The sequence below is a fragment of the Coregonus lavaretus genome (genome assembly GCF_964263955.1).
Source record: "Coregonus lavaretus genome assembly, chromosome: 6".
NCBI classification, from domain to species: domain Eukaryota; kingdom Metazoa; phylum Chordata; class Actinopteri; order Salmoniformes; family Salmonidae; genus Coregonus; species Coregonus lavaretus.
In genome coordinates this window covers 5,127,090-5,144,819 of record NC_139993.1, presented here as the reverse complement: position 1 = coordinate 5,144,819, position 17,730 = coordinate 5,127,090, and the positions used below count along the sequence as shown (strand labels likewise).

At 40.9% G+C, this 17,730-nt stretch overlaps 1 protein-coding gene across 5 annotated transcripts; it reads left to right on the top strand.

Annotated features, from left to right (window-relative positions):
* Positions 1 to 4,341: 4,341 nt before the first annotated feature.
* LOC311130468 (nicotinate-nucleotide pyrophosphorylase [carboxylating]-like) lies at positions 4,342 to 15,824 on the top strand. Of its 5 annotated transcripts, XM_084163202.1 has the most exons (6): positions 4,342 to 4,379; positions 4,687 to 4,750; positions 13,868 to 14,159; positions 14,425 to 14,735; positions 15,010 to 15,141; positions 15,401 to 15,824. In XM_084163202.1, the coding sequence occupies exons 1-6, from the start codon at positions 4,357 to 4,359 to the stop codon at positions 15,614 to 15,616; spliced, it is 1,038 nt and encodes a 345-aa protein (XP_084019328.1). In that variant the 5' UTR covers positions 4,342 to 4,356; the 3' UTR covers positions 15,617 to 15,824. The 5 variants fall into 5 exon arrangements, with proteins under 5 accessions (XP_084019328.1, XP_084019331.1, XP_084019330.1 ...); XM_084163205.1 differs by lacking the exon at positions 4,342 to 4,379 and having other exon boundaries at positions 4,670 to 4,750; XM_084163204.1 differs by lacking the exon at positions 4,342 to 4,379 and having other exon boundaries at positions 4,744 to 4,832.
* Positions 15,825 to 17,730: the final 1,906 nt, after the last annotated feature.

The following is a 17,730-nucleotide window of genomic DNA, read 5'->3' as shown; positions in this document are numbered from 1 at the left end:
TTCAATAAACATTGGAGACAAAATGTAGTTTACATGTTGTCAACAATCTATGCTAACCCAGTCTGTTTTGCCCAATAGTCTGCCACAGTGGACGGTCATAATCCCCATAAAACCTAGCAGTAAAACGTGGAAATGGTTCCATACATTTTTCACAACCTGAATTTTACAAACGCTTTTAAATTATGTGTGTCTTTGGTGTAGGCTTACCTTGGTGTGACGTTTTGATAACCATGTGCTGTATTTAAATTAATTTAATTAAGTGTTGAACTTCCATCACCTTTCTCTGTCTTAGTTAGCCACTGACTACACTTTAGCTAGCTAGTTAGCAGAGCAGTAGATCAGAACATATTTTTGTATTATTTTGCCTAGATAATTGTTTAGCTAGCAGAGCAGTAGATCATAAAATCATTTAAAATTACTTAGCCTAGATAATGTTTGTACAGTATGTCGACTTTGGTGTCTATTTCAGACCTTATGGCATTTTTCAAGGATGAGCATTAAAAGGGGAGAAGATCACTATAAGTCTGGCCATGTGGAGAAGTACAGCTAGCTTGAGGGGCAATTTACCAGTTTGGTCAGGGCCAGCATGAGGGTTAAAGTTGATCCTGTGATGGTGAGTTAAGTTTGCGCATCTTAGCAATACAATATGTTCTATACTGCTGTCAGCATTCTACAAGGAAAGAGCCACTTAATCAATTATACAGTGCATTCGGAAAGTATTCAGACCCGTTGACTTTTTCCACATTTTGTTACTTTACAGCCTTATTCTAAAATATATTAAATGAATGTTTTTCCTCACTCTACACACAATACCCCTTAATGACAAAGCAAAAACAGGTTTTTAGAAATTTTAGCACATTTAAAAAAAAAACATAAAAAACAGAAAGAGCTTATTTACATAAGTATTCAGACCCTCTGCTATGAGACTCGAAATTGAGCTCAGGTGCATCCTGTTTCCATTGATCATCCTTGAAATGTTTCTACAACTTGATTGGAGTCCACCTGTGATAAATTCAATTGATTAGACATGATTTGGAAAGAAACTTACACCCTTATTCTAAATTTAAAAAAATAATAATAATCCTCATCAATCTACACACAATACCCCCCATATTGACAAAGCGAAAACAGGTTTTTAGCATTTTTGGCAAATTTATGAAAAATAACAAAATAAAATACCTTATTTACACAACTTGCTTGGAGTCCACCTGTAGTAAATTAAATTGATTGGACATGATTTGGAAAGGCACACACCTGTCTATATAAGGTCCCACAGTTGACAGTGCATGTCAGAGCAAAAACCAAGCCATGAGGTTGAAGGAATTGTCTGTAGCGCTACGAGACAGGATTGTGTCGAGGCACAGATCTGGGGAAAGGTACCAAAAAATGTCTGCAGAATTGAAGGTCCCCAAGAACACAGTGGCCTCCATCATTCTTAAATGAAAGAAGTTTGGAACCACCAAGACTCTTCCTAGAGCTGGCCGCCCAGCCAAACTGAGCAATCTGGAGAGAAGGGCCTTGGTCAGGGAGGTGGCCAAGAACCCGATGGTCAATCTGACAGAGCTCCAGAGTTCCTCTGTGGAGATGGGAGAAATTTCTAGGAGGACAACCATCTCTGCAGCGCTCCACCAATCAGGCCTTTATGGTAGAGTGGCCAGACGGAAGCAACTCCTCAGTAAAAGGCACATGACAGCCAGCTTGGAGTTTGCCAAAAGGCACCTAAAGACTCTCAGACTATAAGACTCTCAGACTATCAGCGGTAGGGACTGGGAGACTAGTCAAGATCGAGGGAAAGATGAATGGAGCAAAGTACAGAGAGATCCTTGATGAAAACCTGCTACAGAGCGCTCAGGACCTCAGACTGGGTCGACGGTTCACCTTCCAACAAAACAACAACCCTAAGCACACAGCCAAAACAACACAGGAGTGGCTTCGGGACAAGTCTCTGAATGTCCTTGTGTGGCCCAGCCAGAGCCCGGACATGAACCAGATCGAACACAGCTCTGGAGAGACCTGAAAATAGGATCTGCAGAGAAGAATGGGAGAAACTCCCCAAATACAGGTGTGCCAAGCTTGTAGCATTAAACCCAAGAAGACTTGAGGCTGTAATCGCTGCCAAAGGTGCTTCAACAAAGTACTGAGTAAAGTGTCTGAATACTTATGTAAATATTTTATTTCCAGGGGGGTTTTATATACATTTTCAGAAATGTTGGGCTCCCGAGTGGCGCAGCGGTCTAAGGCACTGCATCTCAGTGCTTGAGGCGTCACTACAGACCCCCTGGTTCGATTCCAGGCTGTATCACAACCGGCCGTGATTGGGAGTCCCATAGGGCGGCGCACAATTGGCCCAGCGTCATCCGGGTTTGGCCGGTGTAGGCCGTCATTGTAAATAAGAATTTGTTCTTAAATGACCTGCCTAGTTAAATATTTTTTTTCTTCTAAAAACCTGTTTTTGCTTTGTCCATTATGGGGTATTGTGTGTAGATTGATGAGGGGGTAAAAACAATTTAATCAATTTTAAAATAAGTCTGTAATGTAACAAAATGTGGAAAAAGTCAAGGGGTCTGAATACTTTCCGAATGCACTGTATAATCATTAAATTACCCCAGATACCAGACTTAGATGAGTGATAACTCAGTTCTAGAATGTTGTCATTGATGACAATGAATCTAAACATCTATTGGCATCCAGAATTGACTTTGTTTAGACATCCAGCGTGTATTGTAGTTTCATAACCAGAGACAAATCTTCAAAGGCACAGTATTTATTTATTCGGAGTGGTACATGTATTCACATAGTCTTGATTTATAGGATCCTTCCCACTATTTGATTGATATGTCAAGTGATAAAATCCCAAGTTATCAATGAAAATTACAGTTTATTAAATATTCTACTGCTGTAATGTCATCAATCAAACTTTATTTATGAAAATCCACAATGGATAAAATGAATTGTGAAAAAATGATTGGAACCATTTCCCTGTTTGACCACTAGGTTTTATGGGTATTATGACAACTCCACTGTGCCCCACAGTGGACCCGTCATTATACCCATAAAACCTAGCGGTCAAACACGGAAATGGTTCCAATCGTTTTTTCACAATTCATTTTATCCATTGTGGATTTTTGAAACACTTCAAATAAGTACTGTGTTTCGTGTAGACATATCCTGGCGTGACGTTTTGAAAACGGTGCAAATCGCTCTTGGACAAGGTGACTTTTATCAATATATTCACATGTATTTACCTCCCAAAAATGAAACGCCAAATATGCTATCATACAGAACTACAAATGCCTGTCTCAAGCTTTTCGTCTCACCAGGGCCATGATGATCTGGAGGAGACCGCAGAATCGAGGCAAAGGTAAGAATCTCTGGATTAACTGTGTAATGTTAGCTATATTTAGTCATTCATTAATTGGCTAAAGTTGTTTAAAAATGGACAATTCTGTGAACTGTCTTGGGCAAATTGTTAATTGAAAATGCCTGTTATCTAGCTAAGTAGCTCATGGTTAGTTAGCAACATTAGCCTGGCTAGATTGCTAATAGCCATCAATTTGTCTAGCCATTTAAATGCGTGAGAAATTCATAAAAACAAGTTTTTATAAACCAACAGTCTAGCTTGGTAGCTAACTTGGGGAAGCTAGGGCTAGGCGTTCTTGATAATGTTTGTTTGTGTCTGTGGGTGAGGGGTGGGTAGCCTACCCTAGCTAGCTGGATTATTTTAGTCTGTTTTTTTTAGGTTTCAGAGATTGATTGATTCATCCTCTCGAGTCAAGAGTGTGCTTACTGCGGAAAAACATTGTTTACTGTTACCCTCTGGACAGCAGATCATTAATAGAGGCATGTAACCTTATTAATGAATGAATGAATGGTGGAAAAACGATTGTAACCATTTCTGTGTTTGACCACTAGGTTTTATGGGTATTATGACTCATACTGTGGTAGACCAATGCATTATGGTGCATTCAAGAAAACTGGGAACTCCGAAAAATACTAGGTCAAATCATGATGTCAGTGATCTTCAGGTCAGGAAGTTGGAACTCTAGAAAAAGGCCAGTTCCCGAGTTGGAATTCCGAGTTGGATGACCATTCAAAATGATTTTTCCCAGTCAGAGCTAGTTTTTTTCCCAAGTTCCCAGTTGTCTTGAACACACTGAAGTTAGAAGTCTGAGATTTATGAGTTCCCAGTTGTTTTTAACGTGGCATTAGCAGCTGGGTCTGTATATAAACCCTGGATTGCTGATGCTATCTATTGGACAATGAGAGGCTTTGAAGGCACCAGTCAGCCATATTGGCACTCCTCAGAAGAAGCAGTCCTCCATAGGAATGAATTGAATTCTACAGTATTTGAATTAAATGATTCAAGGACAGAATAACATGTATGTAGCTCAGATAATACAATTTAAAAGTATGCATTAAGGTGTCTGTAATATAATAAATGTCGCATAGCTTCCAAAATATTTTTTTTCAATGGTGGGGAAGTGCCAAGATGGTCTGGTCTGCTCAGCTAGTTAATTGACTATACAGTATATGTAACAGAAAAAAGGAGCGAGAGAGATGTTTTGCTTGCTCTTCGATCTCTGGTGAAGCTACGGGATGTGTTAGAGTGCGTCGTGTCTGTGCAGTGCTGCGCAAGAGTTGTCTGACATCATCATAAACAATCTATGTTTACATTGTGCAATGTAGGTTTAATGCAGCCCCACATCCCTTTCACTTCTTGTCTGAAACCTGCATATTGCACTACACTCAGGTGAGTGTCCGAAACCAAACCACCACTTTGCATTTAGGAAAGTGACATCTGCTGTGCTTTAGAATGACTGATCATTCCAGAAGTAAGATAATCATAATGAATTTAGATTGCAACTTTTAAGGCTTTGGGGCTAATAATGGGTACTCTCAAATTAAATTGACATGTCAGTGAAGATCTTTGTCTGAATGAAAAGTATTGTAACATAATTATAAAAAATATATATAAATCAGTAAAGTAGTTACTTTTTGTATTATATATTTTTTAGTTTGACTTTGAACTTTTATGTTGCTCGGATTAAATCTGGTTCAACAAACATGAAAAAACAAGAAGACTAATAGTTTTTTTTCAAAGCTGTAACTCAATGTGACTGATTTTCACATTCTTCGCTTAGCTTGTAAACATTTCAACATGAGCAAAGGATCAAATTCCACTTTTCTGGTGTTATTGTCAGCTTTGAAGGTCCTAAACAATCAATGAATCAAATCAATATCAAAGAAAAGAGAAACATTGTTACTTTTGATAGTTTATTTGGTGGTAAATAAACATTCCTCTGTAGCCTATTGTATATCTACATTAATAATTTAATTTGGATATTTGATTTAGTGTATTGTTGAATAGTGTTTAAGTACACAACAATTGTTTCGTAAATATTCCTATAAAATTTGTTGGGGTAGGTCCGGAGATACGTAAGAACTTGTAAAATGCACATTAGTTGTTTTTTTGTTTTGGGGGGGGGGGGTCGATTCCCACGGGGGGCCAGTATGAACATGTATGCACTCACTAACTGTAAGTCGCTCTGGATAAGAACCTGCTAAATGACTTAAATGTAAAATCATATGTTTCGGAATCCGTATTGCAAGGGATAATTATTGACGTTTCTAAGCGTTAAAGCACAGCGTCATGATTGTAGTTCACGAGGCAGTCATGGGCGAACCTAATGGCTGAGAACTGCAGGGAGAAGGAAGAATGCTGCCTAGAGTTTGAGGTAAGAGTAACCTAACCTTTAACATTCTTTCGGAACTACATTTAGTTTGAGGAAGTTATTTTTCTGCCACCTGTTATCTGTAGATGCTCTGGTGGACGTCCCAAGGAGCTTACTTATGCTGCTTTCATGTATTACTCGGAACTTGGAAACTCTGACATTTCCGACTTGTTAAGTGGTTGTAGTTATACACGTGCGAGTTATGAGTTACGGTTTATACTTCCTGGTTCAAGTCCTGTACTGTTTTTAAATGGGCTTTTGGCTTATATTACATTTACATTTTAGTCATTTAGCAGACGCTCTTATCCAGAGCGACTTATAGGAGCTCCTGTAAGTCGCAATTAGGGTTAAGTGCCTTGCTTAAGGGCACATCGACAGATTTTTCACCTAGTCTGCTCAGGATTAGAACCAGCGACCTTTCGGTTACTGGCACAATGCTCTTACCCACTAAGCTACCTGCCACACATACAATTCTTGACAATGGGATAATTTTAAGATATGTAAAATAATTAATTGACCTTTAATGGATGAATTGACCTTTAACCAATGCCTTTTATGAAGGTTTTCGAATATGAAAAAAACCCTGCTATTAGGTAGAAGTAAATGTGGATAAGAGCGTCTGCTAAATGACGTAAATGTAAATGTAATATAGGAATATAATTGTACATATCTTAAATGACCAAGTTTTCATGAATTTGATAATAAGCAAATCATTTTTATAATCAAATCAAATACTTTTTATAACTAAACCAAGATGGACCACAGCCTGTTGTTTCAAATGGGAACAAATGCGTCATAGTGGGCAGAAAATCAAGGAGGTGTGCAGATAGTGAGTTCCTATTTGCGCGTTCTAGCACATATTTGCATATTCGTTAGGGAACGCCTACTCTGAAGTGCACGTGTGCGATAACTGAATTGGCCTTTGCACTCCTTCTAAACAACCCATTTTTTTTTTTAACTTTGGCAAAGGGTAAAGTCTACAAAACGTAGTCCAGTCTGTTCGTAACAGAGTTTAGTTTTGGAAACAGAACTGTATTGAGATCAAATGTTTCATCGATGAGAACATTTGCAGAATGTCGGTCAAAATCCAACTCGTTCCATCTTCTCCCAGTGCCGGCCACTGGGCTCGTTCCATCTTCTCCCACTGCCGGCCACTGGGCTTCCTCCCATATGTGGTAGTGAGTGGAAACGCAAAGCGGATGCGTCACATTTATACATCCGGTGAAATATCTGTCTCATTGTTCTTTCTGCGATATAAGCTTGAAGTCCATTAAACAGTACGGGGCTTGAACCCGGAAGTAGGCGGGACTTCGTATTCAAGGCGCAGCTCAACGAGCCAATCGTAGCCAGGTTCAAGCTTGCGTAGCTGAACGCGCCAATCATAGCCTAGTCAGAGGCTGAAACCGCGAGCCTTTGAGTGCGCCCGTGTTGTCTCGCAACTGTAAAGGAGAATGAAAAGCATCCAATTAAATTTTAGGCGACAAGGTCATCAGGAACCCGAGGAGGCCGGGTCCGAATCTGCCAGTGATCTTGTCGAGCCACCAGCAACACACGATGAAGATTCGGCTAGCAGTAGCGTTAGCACTGCCACCGGCGTTGCCCCCGCTTCGCCAACAACTGCCGGTGGGAAACAATACAAATATAACGCACAGTGGGAGAAAGCTTTCCCGTGGTTGCATTTTGAAGGAAATGTTATGTTTTGCAAGTATTGTAAGGCCGAACCACAACTTGCAGGCAAGCTTTCTTCGTTTGTGGTGGGGAATCCTCACCTGAAGAAGGACACTGTTAAAAAACACAACGCGTCGAAAAAGCACATTGAGTGCAGAGATATCCACATCATCAAGAGCACCAACGTTCAGTCGGCTCTGAGGAAGCAGGTGAGGATTTCGGAAGAAGATAAGAGAAGACAACTAAACATAAATATAGCATGCTTGATTACTACATTTCGACCAATGATCGCCGTTCACAAAATAAATAAAAATCTGGGCCCGTTGTGGTGACGAATGCTCAAGAGCTCTAGAAAGATACCCGAGTTTCCGATTTGGAGTTGGAATTACCGTTTAAAACGACCTTTCCCAGTCCAGGATAGTTTTTTCCCGAGTTCCCAGTTATCTTAAACGTGGCAATAGCTAGGTCTCGTTCCCAGACGTTGCATACATCAACCAAACCAATTGTTGCGTAAAACGTCATGGACTGACAGATTGCTAAAACATATGATATGGTTAGCTGATACTTAAAATACCTATCCAGCCGTTGTAAGATATGGCATGCGTCAGCAACATTTACATTTTAGTCATTTAGCAGACGCTCTTATCCAGAGGGACTTACAGTTAGGGAGTGCATACGTTTTCATACTGCCCCCCCGTGGGAATCGAACCCACAACTCTGGCGCCATGCTCTACCAACTGAGCTACACGGGACCAACGCCTGGGCAGAGGAACGCGCCCGTATAGCTTTTGTTGTCCTAAAAACCGGAAATTAGTTACCTCTGTTTCGTTCAGCTATTCATATGGGGAAAGAATAGGGATTCGGGATAAACACCGAAAATAAGGTCTAAGGGTAACACAGGCTTAGGAGTTCTTATACTTTTTGTTTTATGAGACTATCAGACCTTTATTAGTTGGGAAGCCTTTATGTGCTTGTTTTGATTACATACATGCTTCAAACTACACAAGCGTTAGCTGATTAAGAATATATTATAGAACAAAACATAAGATCTCCTAAGCCTGTGTTTACCACAGACCCATTAATTTCCCCTTTTGCCGCTTTCACGTGGGATTCGGAACAAGGAAACTCGGGAAATCTCCGACTTGCTAACTGGATGTATTTATACACGTGCGGCAGCAACCACTTAGCAAGTCGGACATTACGAGGTGTTTTGACTGGCTGTTCTATGTAGTGGGAAACACTGAGAGGATTGGATTGTCTGGCCCGGTTGCCCGGTAGATGGGTTAAAGGTGATTGCGTTCGCTTTGGCCAACGGCGAATTCAGCTCAAAACAAAATGGACGTGGGTTAAGGACTTGGAGAAATGACAGAGCTGCAATTCTCACGCATTGACCGTGAGACATGCGCATTTGACCCTCTTCTCACACTCTCACGGCACATCTCTTATATCTCACGCATTGAAAAGTACTGCATTCATTTTTATAATTAGTCAGCGCGTTAACTGTTCAACTGTGCTCCAAATCGTTTTGTTATGAGAGCATCTGCGCCTGCAATTTAGCATCACGAGCAGAATCTCTCTAATTGTCCTGTCTTGCCACAGCACTGTGAATCGCGGCTCATTGAAGCATACCTAGCAGGTCTAGTTATGTAAGGGATCAAGGGGATTGGATGCATGTTGTAAAGAAACGCCCCTCAAGATTAGAGTGGAGCTGAATGGCGAGAGAGAACGTATTCTGCTGAATGTATAAAACTGTAAAAGGACCAGCACAGGAGTGCTGTTTTATATACAATGTTGTCAACAAAATTAGGTTTCTGTTACTCCTGTCCCTATTATTGCAGATAATATTTGACCGCATGTACTAAAGTCGATTTAATCCACACAGCAGACAGACCTACAGTATGATTTAGTTTGGTAGGGTGTCATGTTTGTAACTATGAAAATTATTTTGTCAAACAGATTGTGAAACAAAAAGTGTCCATTTTGATTCTACAGGGATGACAATGAATATACAAATAATTTGGTTAGGGTGTAGTGGCAGATTTTGTCAACTTGTCTTCAGGAGATTTTATATATTTACTTAGTCTGATTAGTGGAATGATTCTCATTAACAATGGGCTACAATATAGACTAACTACTGTTATTCCCCACACTTATTTTATTATTCCACTTCTTCCCGGTTTTACCAGTATAATCACATATTTGAAATGTGATATGCCTAGTTGTCTTTGAAAATGAATTATATGAGTCTATACATTATTGTTGCCATTCATGGACAGTTTTGAATGAGATTCAAATAAGCATTGGCTATTAAATGCTCCAGGAATCAAATATAATTTGACATTTTAGTGTTGTGCACATGCTAGGCAGAGATGGTAGGGGGACTCACAACTCATAAAGGCACCATATTGTCTGTCGAGTAAGATGATGGCAAGGATCTTCACCTAGTAGGCATAAACCATCTGAATATTGATATTCATTCAATTTTTTTAACGGTTGGGTGATTTTGAGAAATTATTGTTATAACAAGAACATTTTAAAACAACCAGCACATGGGAAACATAGATCAGGGGTGGCCAACCCTTCTGGAGAGAAAGCAGGATTTTCTTCCAGCCCTATTTTAAAGAGCGAGTTCACCTAAATTACAAAATGTTTGTGTCCTTACCTTGAAATCAATCTATGGACAACGAGACTGCAATCTATGATTTGGTTAACCACTGCCATCAACCATTAATATTACAATTTCCTGTGCAGAGCCTTGGTGCACTGTTTCTAGCATTTGCCTGTCTCCCAAGCTCATTTAATTACTGTCTGAATAAAGTGTCAAACCAACTATAAAAATATTTGCATTCTTTAAATTTGATCCCTCAAAAATCTCAAAGCAACAAAGTTGTAGAATTTTGAGTGTTAATTTAATGTTCAAAGCATCCTGAATACACTTGACCTGTAAAAAAAAAAAAAAAAAATCCACCTTGGTCATAGGCCTAAGCCATGTCAAAATATGTAGAATAGCAGGAAATGAGCTTTAAAACAGTACAATTTTCCTGAGGGAGGACCCCCAGTTCCCTATCTAGGGGTTGTGCCAGGTAGCAATGAAATTCAAATAGCAAATCTCTCTCCAAGCTTTCTTCAAAAGTTGGCAGCACTGTAATGAGTAGGATTCTGTGTTTTCACATGCAAAAGTGATTACTTTTGATAAAAATGCACTTTCTGCCTTCCCAATCTGCCTTTTTATGGAAAGGAGATGTATATTTCTGAACGATAGACCATGCTGAACGATGACCGGAGTGGCGCAGATTACTGTTTGATTTGAGAAGAGCGCTCCTTCCTCACCACTTTTGCCCGTTCACCTCACAGGCCATAGACCGGTGCACCTCGGCTCAGCTTAATCCTTAATCGAACACTGCCATTGCAAAGAGCGCTCCGTAAGCCACGCCCCAGTGGGCAGAGCTAGGCATGTTGCTTGTACACTGGGACACATTGTATAACCAAGATAGGCCTCTCGTTTTACAATGGGTCCGTGGTGGTTCTGTGTAGTTATGCTAATATATTTCAGACCGTGTGTTGCAGTTAATTTTGTCTGACTTAATAAATAAAATATTTTTGAGTAGCAAACAGGGGAAACAAGTCCCAGACAGTTCTCAATAGAACAATATCTGCCTAAGGGGGGGTGTTGTTTTTCTAGTGACCACCAGTGCTTGGAATAAATTATGCTCGTTCACAAGAGAGACCTGGTTGACATTAAATTCACATTATTGTAATTGACCCTTGTCAGAGACACACTTTGTACTTTTCACACAAAAGAACACTGGTGGAAATTGTGGCGTCTCCTAGACTTGGCCCAATAACACTTCTTGATTTATAACTGGATGGAAAACTGATAGTTGGATGGTTAATAAAGAGGGCTACTATGTTTTCGATGTGTCAATTGAATGCCATGCAAATTACGCTAAAGACAGCCATTGTGAATTCATTGTATGTTTTGTACAGTTTGATTTGGACATTTTGTTCTCTGTTGTATAGCAAGTAAAATAAAAGCTTATGTAAACTGGAATTGTGAACTGGAAGTGTGACTAATAGTTTACTAAAGGTAGAGATCTCTTAATATCAGAGATGTGCCTTAAGGTGTCCGCATACTTCCCATCTGAAACAGTTCGGAACAGTTCGTGCATATGTTATGATTACATTTTGTGACGTTTTTGTTTGTTTTGAACTTCGGTTTTGTGTGCCCGAACAGCTGAAAAGACCCTCACCGAAGTTTGGAGCCGAAGTCTACGCCCCTTTATCGGTGATAGGTCAACAGTAGGGATTATTCAATAAAGTCTGTCATTCAATGTGAGATGACTCGTTTTCATGCAAATGTTTTCATTGAGAAATACTGCACCAAACATCTTAGATGTAAAATTGTGCAACTAATATATCCTCGGCAAAAACGTTACAATTAATAACCAATTTCTTGAGTTATCTTAGATTAATTCTGACAATTGAGGTAGTGTATACTGGCTACGGCATCTCAAAATGGACAAACGGTACTATTTCCGCTTCTTTCTCGTTTTTTCAAGCGAAAGGTATTTTAAGGGAGTATGCAAGCACACTCGTTCGGTTCAGCTAGGCGCCAGCCAAACTGAATCATGCTGACGCCTTTACCCAGTCTGTTGGGTAGAGCTAAGGGAACGACTTACAGTAGTAGTGAGTGCAAACATTTTCATACTGGTCCCCCATGAGAATCGGACCCACAACCCTGGCGTTGCAAGTGCCATGCTCTACCAAGTGAGCCACACGGGACAGCACAGATGCTAAACCGTGGAATCACAGTTGACTTGTAGTACTTTGATGAATTTCGACACTTGATAAGTATTTATGTTATTGATAAGTTGTGTTGAACACAGGTTGTACATGTGTGTCCACTGTCCAGAGTCTGTCACTCACTGCCTCTTCACCTGAGAGCTAATACATCTTCAGCTACCAGTACTTGGTTAACCCCAACAAAGGCTAAATACTAGGCCTACGTGGCAACAAAAACACTTCCAATGGTTACATGACTGTTCAGAAACTTTAGAATATAAAGATCCAGGTGTCATTAGGTGTCATTCAATTTTTTGCAATTTATCAATTGTTAACGTTGATCCATCCATCACACAAGTGCACAAAGGTACACACACGAACAGAATAAAGGATGTTTATTCAAACAGTCAGTCATTGACAGAAATAGCCATATTCTCCTATTGCAACAGCCTGGCCCTGCCACGTTTTTGTAAACTGGGGGATAGGCTAGAAAAATATAACCATTCAAATTCATAAAACAGATTTATATGACCTTAACCCTAGTTGTAGCAGTTTATTGATCCCAACTTGGATGATTGTGTATTAAGGATTCTTGTGGTGATAAATCAATGTACAGAGACAGGACAAGGTTCACAATAAGGTCTTATTGGCAACAATGAAGACAACCAGGTCAATGAGCAGAATTGCCAAATCGGAATGTACAAAACATACAATGAATTCACAATCGCGATCTTTATTGTAATTTGCATTCTATACACTTGACACATTGAAAACATAGTCGCCCTCATTATTCACCATGCGTTTCAATAAGGAAAGAGCAACAGTCTGTTTTCCATCCAGTATTAAATCACGGTCATATGACCAGCAGGCTCAGACAATATCCATAGCTAGGCTATAGAGGGTACAAACACTTCAAGACCCTATGGTCAGATGGCTGTTCATAAAGATGTCATGGTAAGTAAAGAAATCCACGTTTTTGTGGGGGTGGGGGGGAGACTGAAGCAGTGGAGGCAGCAACAGGCAGATAGAGGGGAGGGGAGGGGCGGCAGGTGTTGGCCAGGGTGCCCTCAGCCGTTGTCCTAGAGCCTCGGGTGGGGAGACTCAGAGAAATAGAAAATGGGTTAGCATCCCTAAGATCTTACTTATTGATCATAGATTGACTGCAATGCACTTGACTCGGATATATTAGCATAACTACACAGAACCACCGCAGACCCACTGTAAAATGAGATTCTATCTCCATTTCATATCTCCTTACTAAAATGTGCACAAGCAACATGCCTAGCTCTGCCCACTGGGGTGTGACTTACAGAGCGCTCTTTGCAATCTGCACTCGGAACTTGTACCAGGGTCTTGAGTTATATCACCACACCGGCAGGGGCCGACTGGGACCAGAAATCGGCTTTGGCATTTCTAACACATCAGCCCCCTTGAGGCCCCCAAAACGGCCATTTTCATTCTCCTCTGAGCCCCCACACCGGCGTTCTTCATTTGTGATTAATCTTAACCTGAAGAGGGACACTGTTACAAAGCAACAGGTCGAAAAAACACATTGAGTGCAGGGATTCATTCATACCAGAACTCAGGACAGTTTATTGGTACAAATAAACTACAAACTGTTAACTATCATCAGTGGATAGACAGATTAAACCACTAGAACTAACCCCTTTCTCCGTTCTTAACAGAACAACTTTCCGGCGTCACATTTGACCTCACCTCTCAAGATGACTCCTCCTCAGTATGACCTGTCACACACCCTCCCTCCCCACACGCTGACCCGGCTGGCACGGGAGTGGCTGGCAGAGGACACACCGAACTTTGACCCTGCAGGGTTGTGTGTGGGGTCACATGAGATTGAGGCCAGGTTGTTGTGTAAAACGCCGTGCAGCGTGCTGGCAGGCAGCCCCTTCTTCACTGCTGTCTTCACTGAGCTCAACTGCACTGTGGAATGGGCACACAGAGAGGGGGCACAGCTGGGTAAGAGGACAACTATGAGCCTGGTCAAAAAAGCATGCTGGAGGACTTAGAGAATACACAGATGCCTCACAAATATGATGACAATACACCTCAAGTCTGATCACACTGCCAAATTCATTTGGAAAGGTATTGGGGAAACAAGCTTTGAGTATGGCATACACAAAATTCTGTTGGAATAGATTCCAATCTAACCATTAAATACAGTTCACTCACATGATGTTTGTAATTTTTTAGGTAAACTCTACTTTGACCTCACCTCCACCAGGTCCAGATGCGGTGGCCCAGACTGCTGTGGTCAGAGGTCCAGCAAGGTGCGTCCTCCTTGGTGAGAGACCGGCCCTCAACTGCCTGGCCCGGGCCTCGGGGATAGCCACCCGCTGCTCCCAGCTACAGAGCATCGCCAGGGAGGCAGGCTGGCATGGCCATGTGGCTGGCACGCGTAAAACCACCCCTGGGTTCCGGCTGGTGGAGAAGTATGCCATGCTGGTGGGCGGCGTGTCCATGCACAGACAGGACCTGAGTGGTATGGTGATGCTGAAAGACAATCACATATGGGCATCAGGGAGTGTCACACAGGTAGGCAGGGGTGGATGGCTCAAACTGTACAACATTTGACATCAACCTATACTATATTGTGGTTGTCGATTCCTCTGAAATCCTTTCACAAATGCATGAAAATCAGAGTGCAAGAATGTCCCGTCTTTCATATTCCAATATGTACCATTAGATCTGGCCATTTTCTAATATGAGTGCTTAGCTGAAGTCTTTCCTCTGTGCATTTTAAATAGAGATTAATTTTGCATTCTGATAGAGAACTGATTTGATGTAATTCCTACCTGTGGGGTTCCAGGCGGTGAGGGACGCCCGCTCTGTGTGTGGCTTCAGCAGTAAGATCGAGGTGGAGTGCGGCAGCCGGGAGGAGGGCAGTGAGGCTGCCACGGCAGGAGCTGACATCGTCATGCTGGACAACTTTAAGCCACAGGTGAGACTGATGAAGGACATCCCAAAGACATCAGGGAAGTCATGTAGAAGCGGTAGAGACGTACTGGAGGGCTTGTGATAAAGCAGAAGACATATTTCCGTTGGATATTCATGTACATTGGACTATCAATTAAATAATATTCTTCTTCCTCCTGTATGTCAGTGCTGTGCATTTCGTTCAATCTCTTCTTTCCTACACGGTCTCTTCCCGAACTCGTCCCTTTCGGCCTCTATTCCTCCTCTGTCCCTTCCTCTCTCAGGAACTCCATGCGGCAGCACAGCTTCTGAAGGAGGAGTTCCCGTCTGTGCTGATCGAGGCCAGTGGAGGGGTGACCCCAGACTCCCTGCCACAGTATCTCTCCCCCCATGTGGACATAATCTCTCTGGGCTGTATCACCCAGGGTTGCCCCGTGGTAGACTTCTCCCTCAAGGTTCAAAAGCCTGTTGCCTTTCCAATCATTTTCCAATCACAGTAACTGTGGCAATTCAGGATTTTTGTTAAAAATTTTAAATAATAAGCAACGGGCAATTTCCTCACTTTTCATCTAGGAGATTAAGAGAAAAAATCCAGGAATGTTACATGAAATGTAAAACTATGACATTCAGAGATGATGACTGTATGATTTCTTTGCTGGGTACAACTACAACTAATGTATAAATCATTATTAAAACTGTGGAGTAAGACTGTTCCCTCAGTTTCTTTTGTCCCAAAGTGATCATTATCTATTATATAGGATATGCTTTAGAATCCCACATTTCTATAATCCACCAGGAGAAAATATGATAAATTACAAAGTCACTATACTGTAAAAGCTTCATGGATTAAAACACCACACTTTCACCACTAATATTGCCATCACCTGTTCAATTAATATGAATAAACCAGATATCAGTATTCAAAACACTTAAATTAAACATGCATAAAATGGCCATCTTTGAATCTATATTATATAGGCCTGTGAAACAAGTTTCAGTTTTGATTATGGTTGAGGGGTACCATTTCCCCCGATGTGACGTGGGTGGCTAGGGCATAAATAACGCAAGAGGGTTTCAGGAAATCAGTTCCATTTAGGAAGAGATTATCTGGCATTATAACTTGAGTTCTTTCAAGACGTGTTGCTTGTTGGTAAGTTAGATGATTTTATTAGCTATTAGTTTTTTCTCACATTTGTAATTATTAAAGTAACAATCTATGAAATAACCATACATTTTGGAATATAGAAATACATTTATGTGAAGTTCATGATGGCAAGAAAATCTGTCAATTTGAAACATTGCTTCAATCTGCTTTTGACTTTAGAAACTCAAAGTTGATTTTGGCTCTATGGTGAGGTGCTAAATAGGATGATACATTCGCAAAAAGGAAGATGTTTTGGGCTCGGTCTACCTAAAGGCAGTGTTTTTCTGGTTCCTAACCACCAGGAGTGGCACGACATGCAAATGACAAAGTATATTATTTTTCTCCTCTACTGCAGTCAGCTTCATTACAGAAACACCAAGAAGCTCCAATTGACAAGACCTAGAGGAGACCGTCCTATGGTAATCTGAGGCAGCTAGTAGATGTAAAATGAACGGTTCAAAACTAAAGTACAGGAAGTATTATGTGATTGATAATAAAGGCTCTATTCAATCTATCGCTGGAGTGTTACAAATAGCGTTCTAGAAATGTGTAGGTAATTTCCTATTGTGACGACATTTGCAGCGTTTACCGTGAATGCAGTCTACTAGCGGGAACATTGCCTTTAAATTTGCTGTAACACTGAATTTACGCGATAGGGATTGAATAGAGCCCTAAGAGTATTATGTAATGTAATGTAATGTGTGTGTGTGTGGTTGTAGAAAAACAAGACTCAGTATTATTAATTATTTGTGACTGTTGTTATTTCTACTATTTCTCTGTGAGCTTCTCTTTCTACACTCTACCTTTCTGATGGCCGTAAGGGCGCGAACAAACTTTAGTGGCTGAAATGCCACAAGCTAACGGCTGAAAAGCCACAAGCTAACGGCTGAAAAGCCACAAGCTAACCGCTGAAAAGCCACAAGCACAAGCAAATGGCTGAAAAGCCACAAGCAAATGGCTGGAATGCCACATACGACCGGCTGGAATGCCACTGTCAGATAAGTAAATCTTCTGTCAAGTATACCTTCATTAATTTTCACACAAAGAAGATAGCATATTTTGTGCAGTTATGTCAGACATTGTCATAATCAGTCATTTCATGTTAATGACATGATATATCTTCATGCATCAAAACATTTGGGCCAAAAGTCTACAACACATTAATTTGAGAAACAATGTCCCCAGGATTATGAAGAGAGAGACAACACTTGCCCAGGGGCAATGGAGAAAAGGAACAGGGTAAGTTACAGACTAGGTCATGATATCACCATATCAACTGTCTCTAGCCCATTCAACAACTAGGGCCTATATTAAAATCACCCAGACTAGTCATTCAAAATAGCATGGTCCCTGGTTGTTACCCTACCATTAAATACAACATGAAAGAGACAGTACAGACATGTCTGTAAATCAGCTAGTATAAAAGGCTGGTCTTGGCCATCTTTTTCTTGCAGGACCTTATCGATCTCA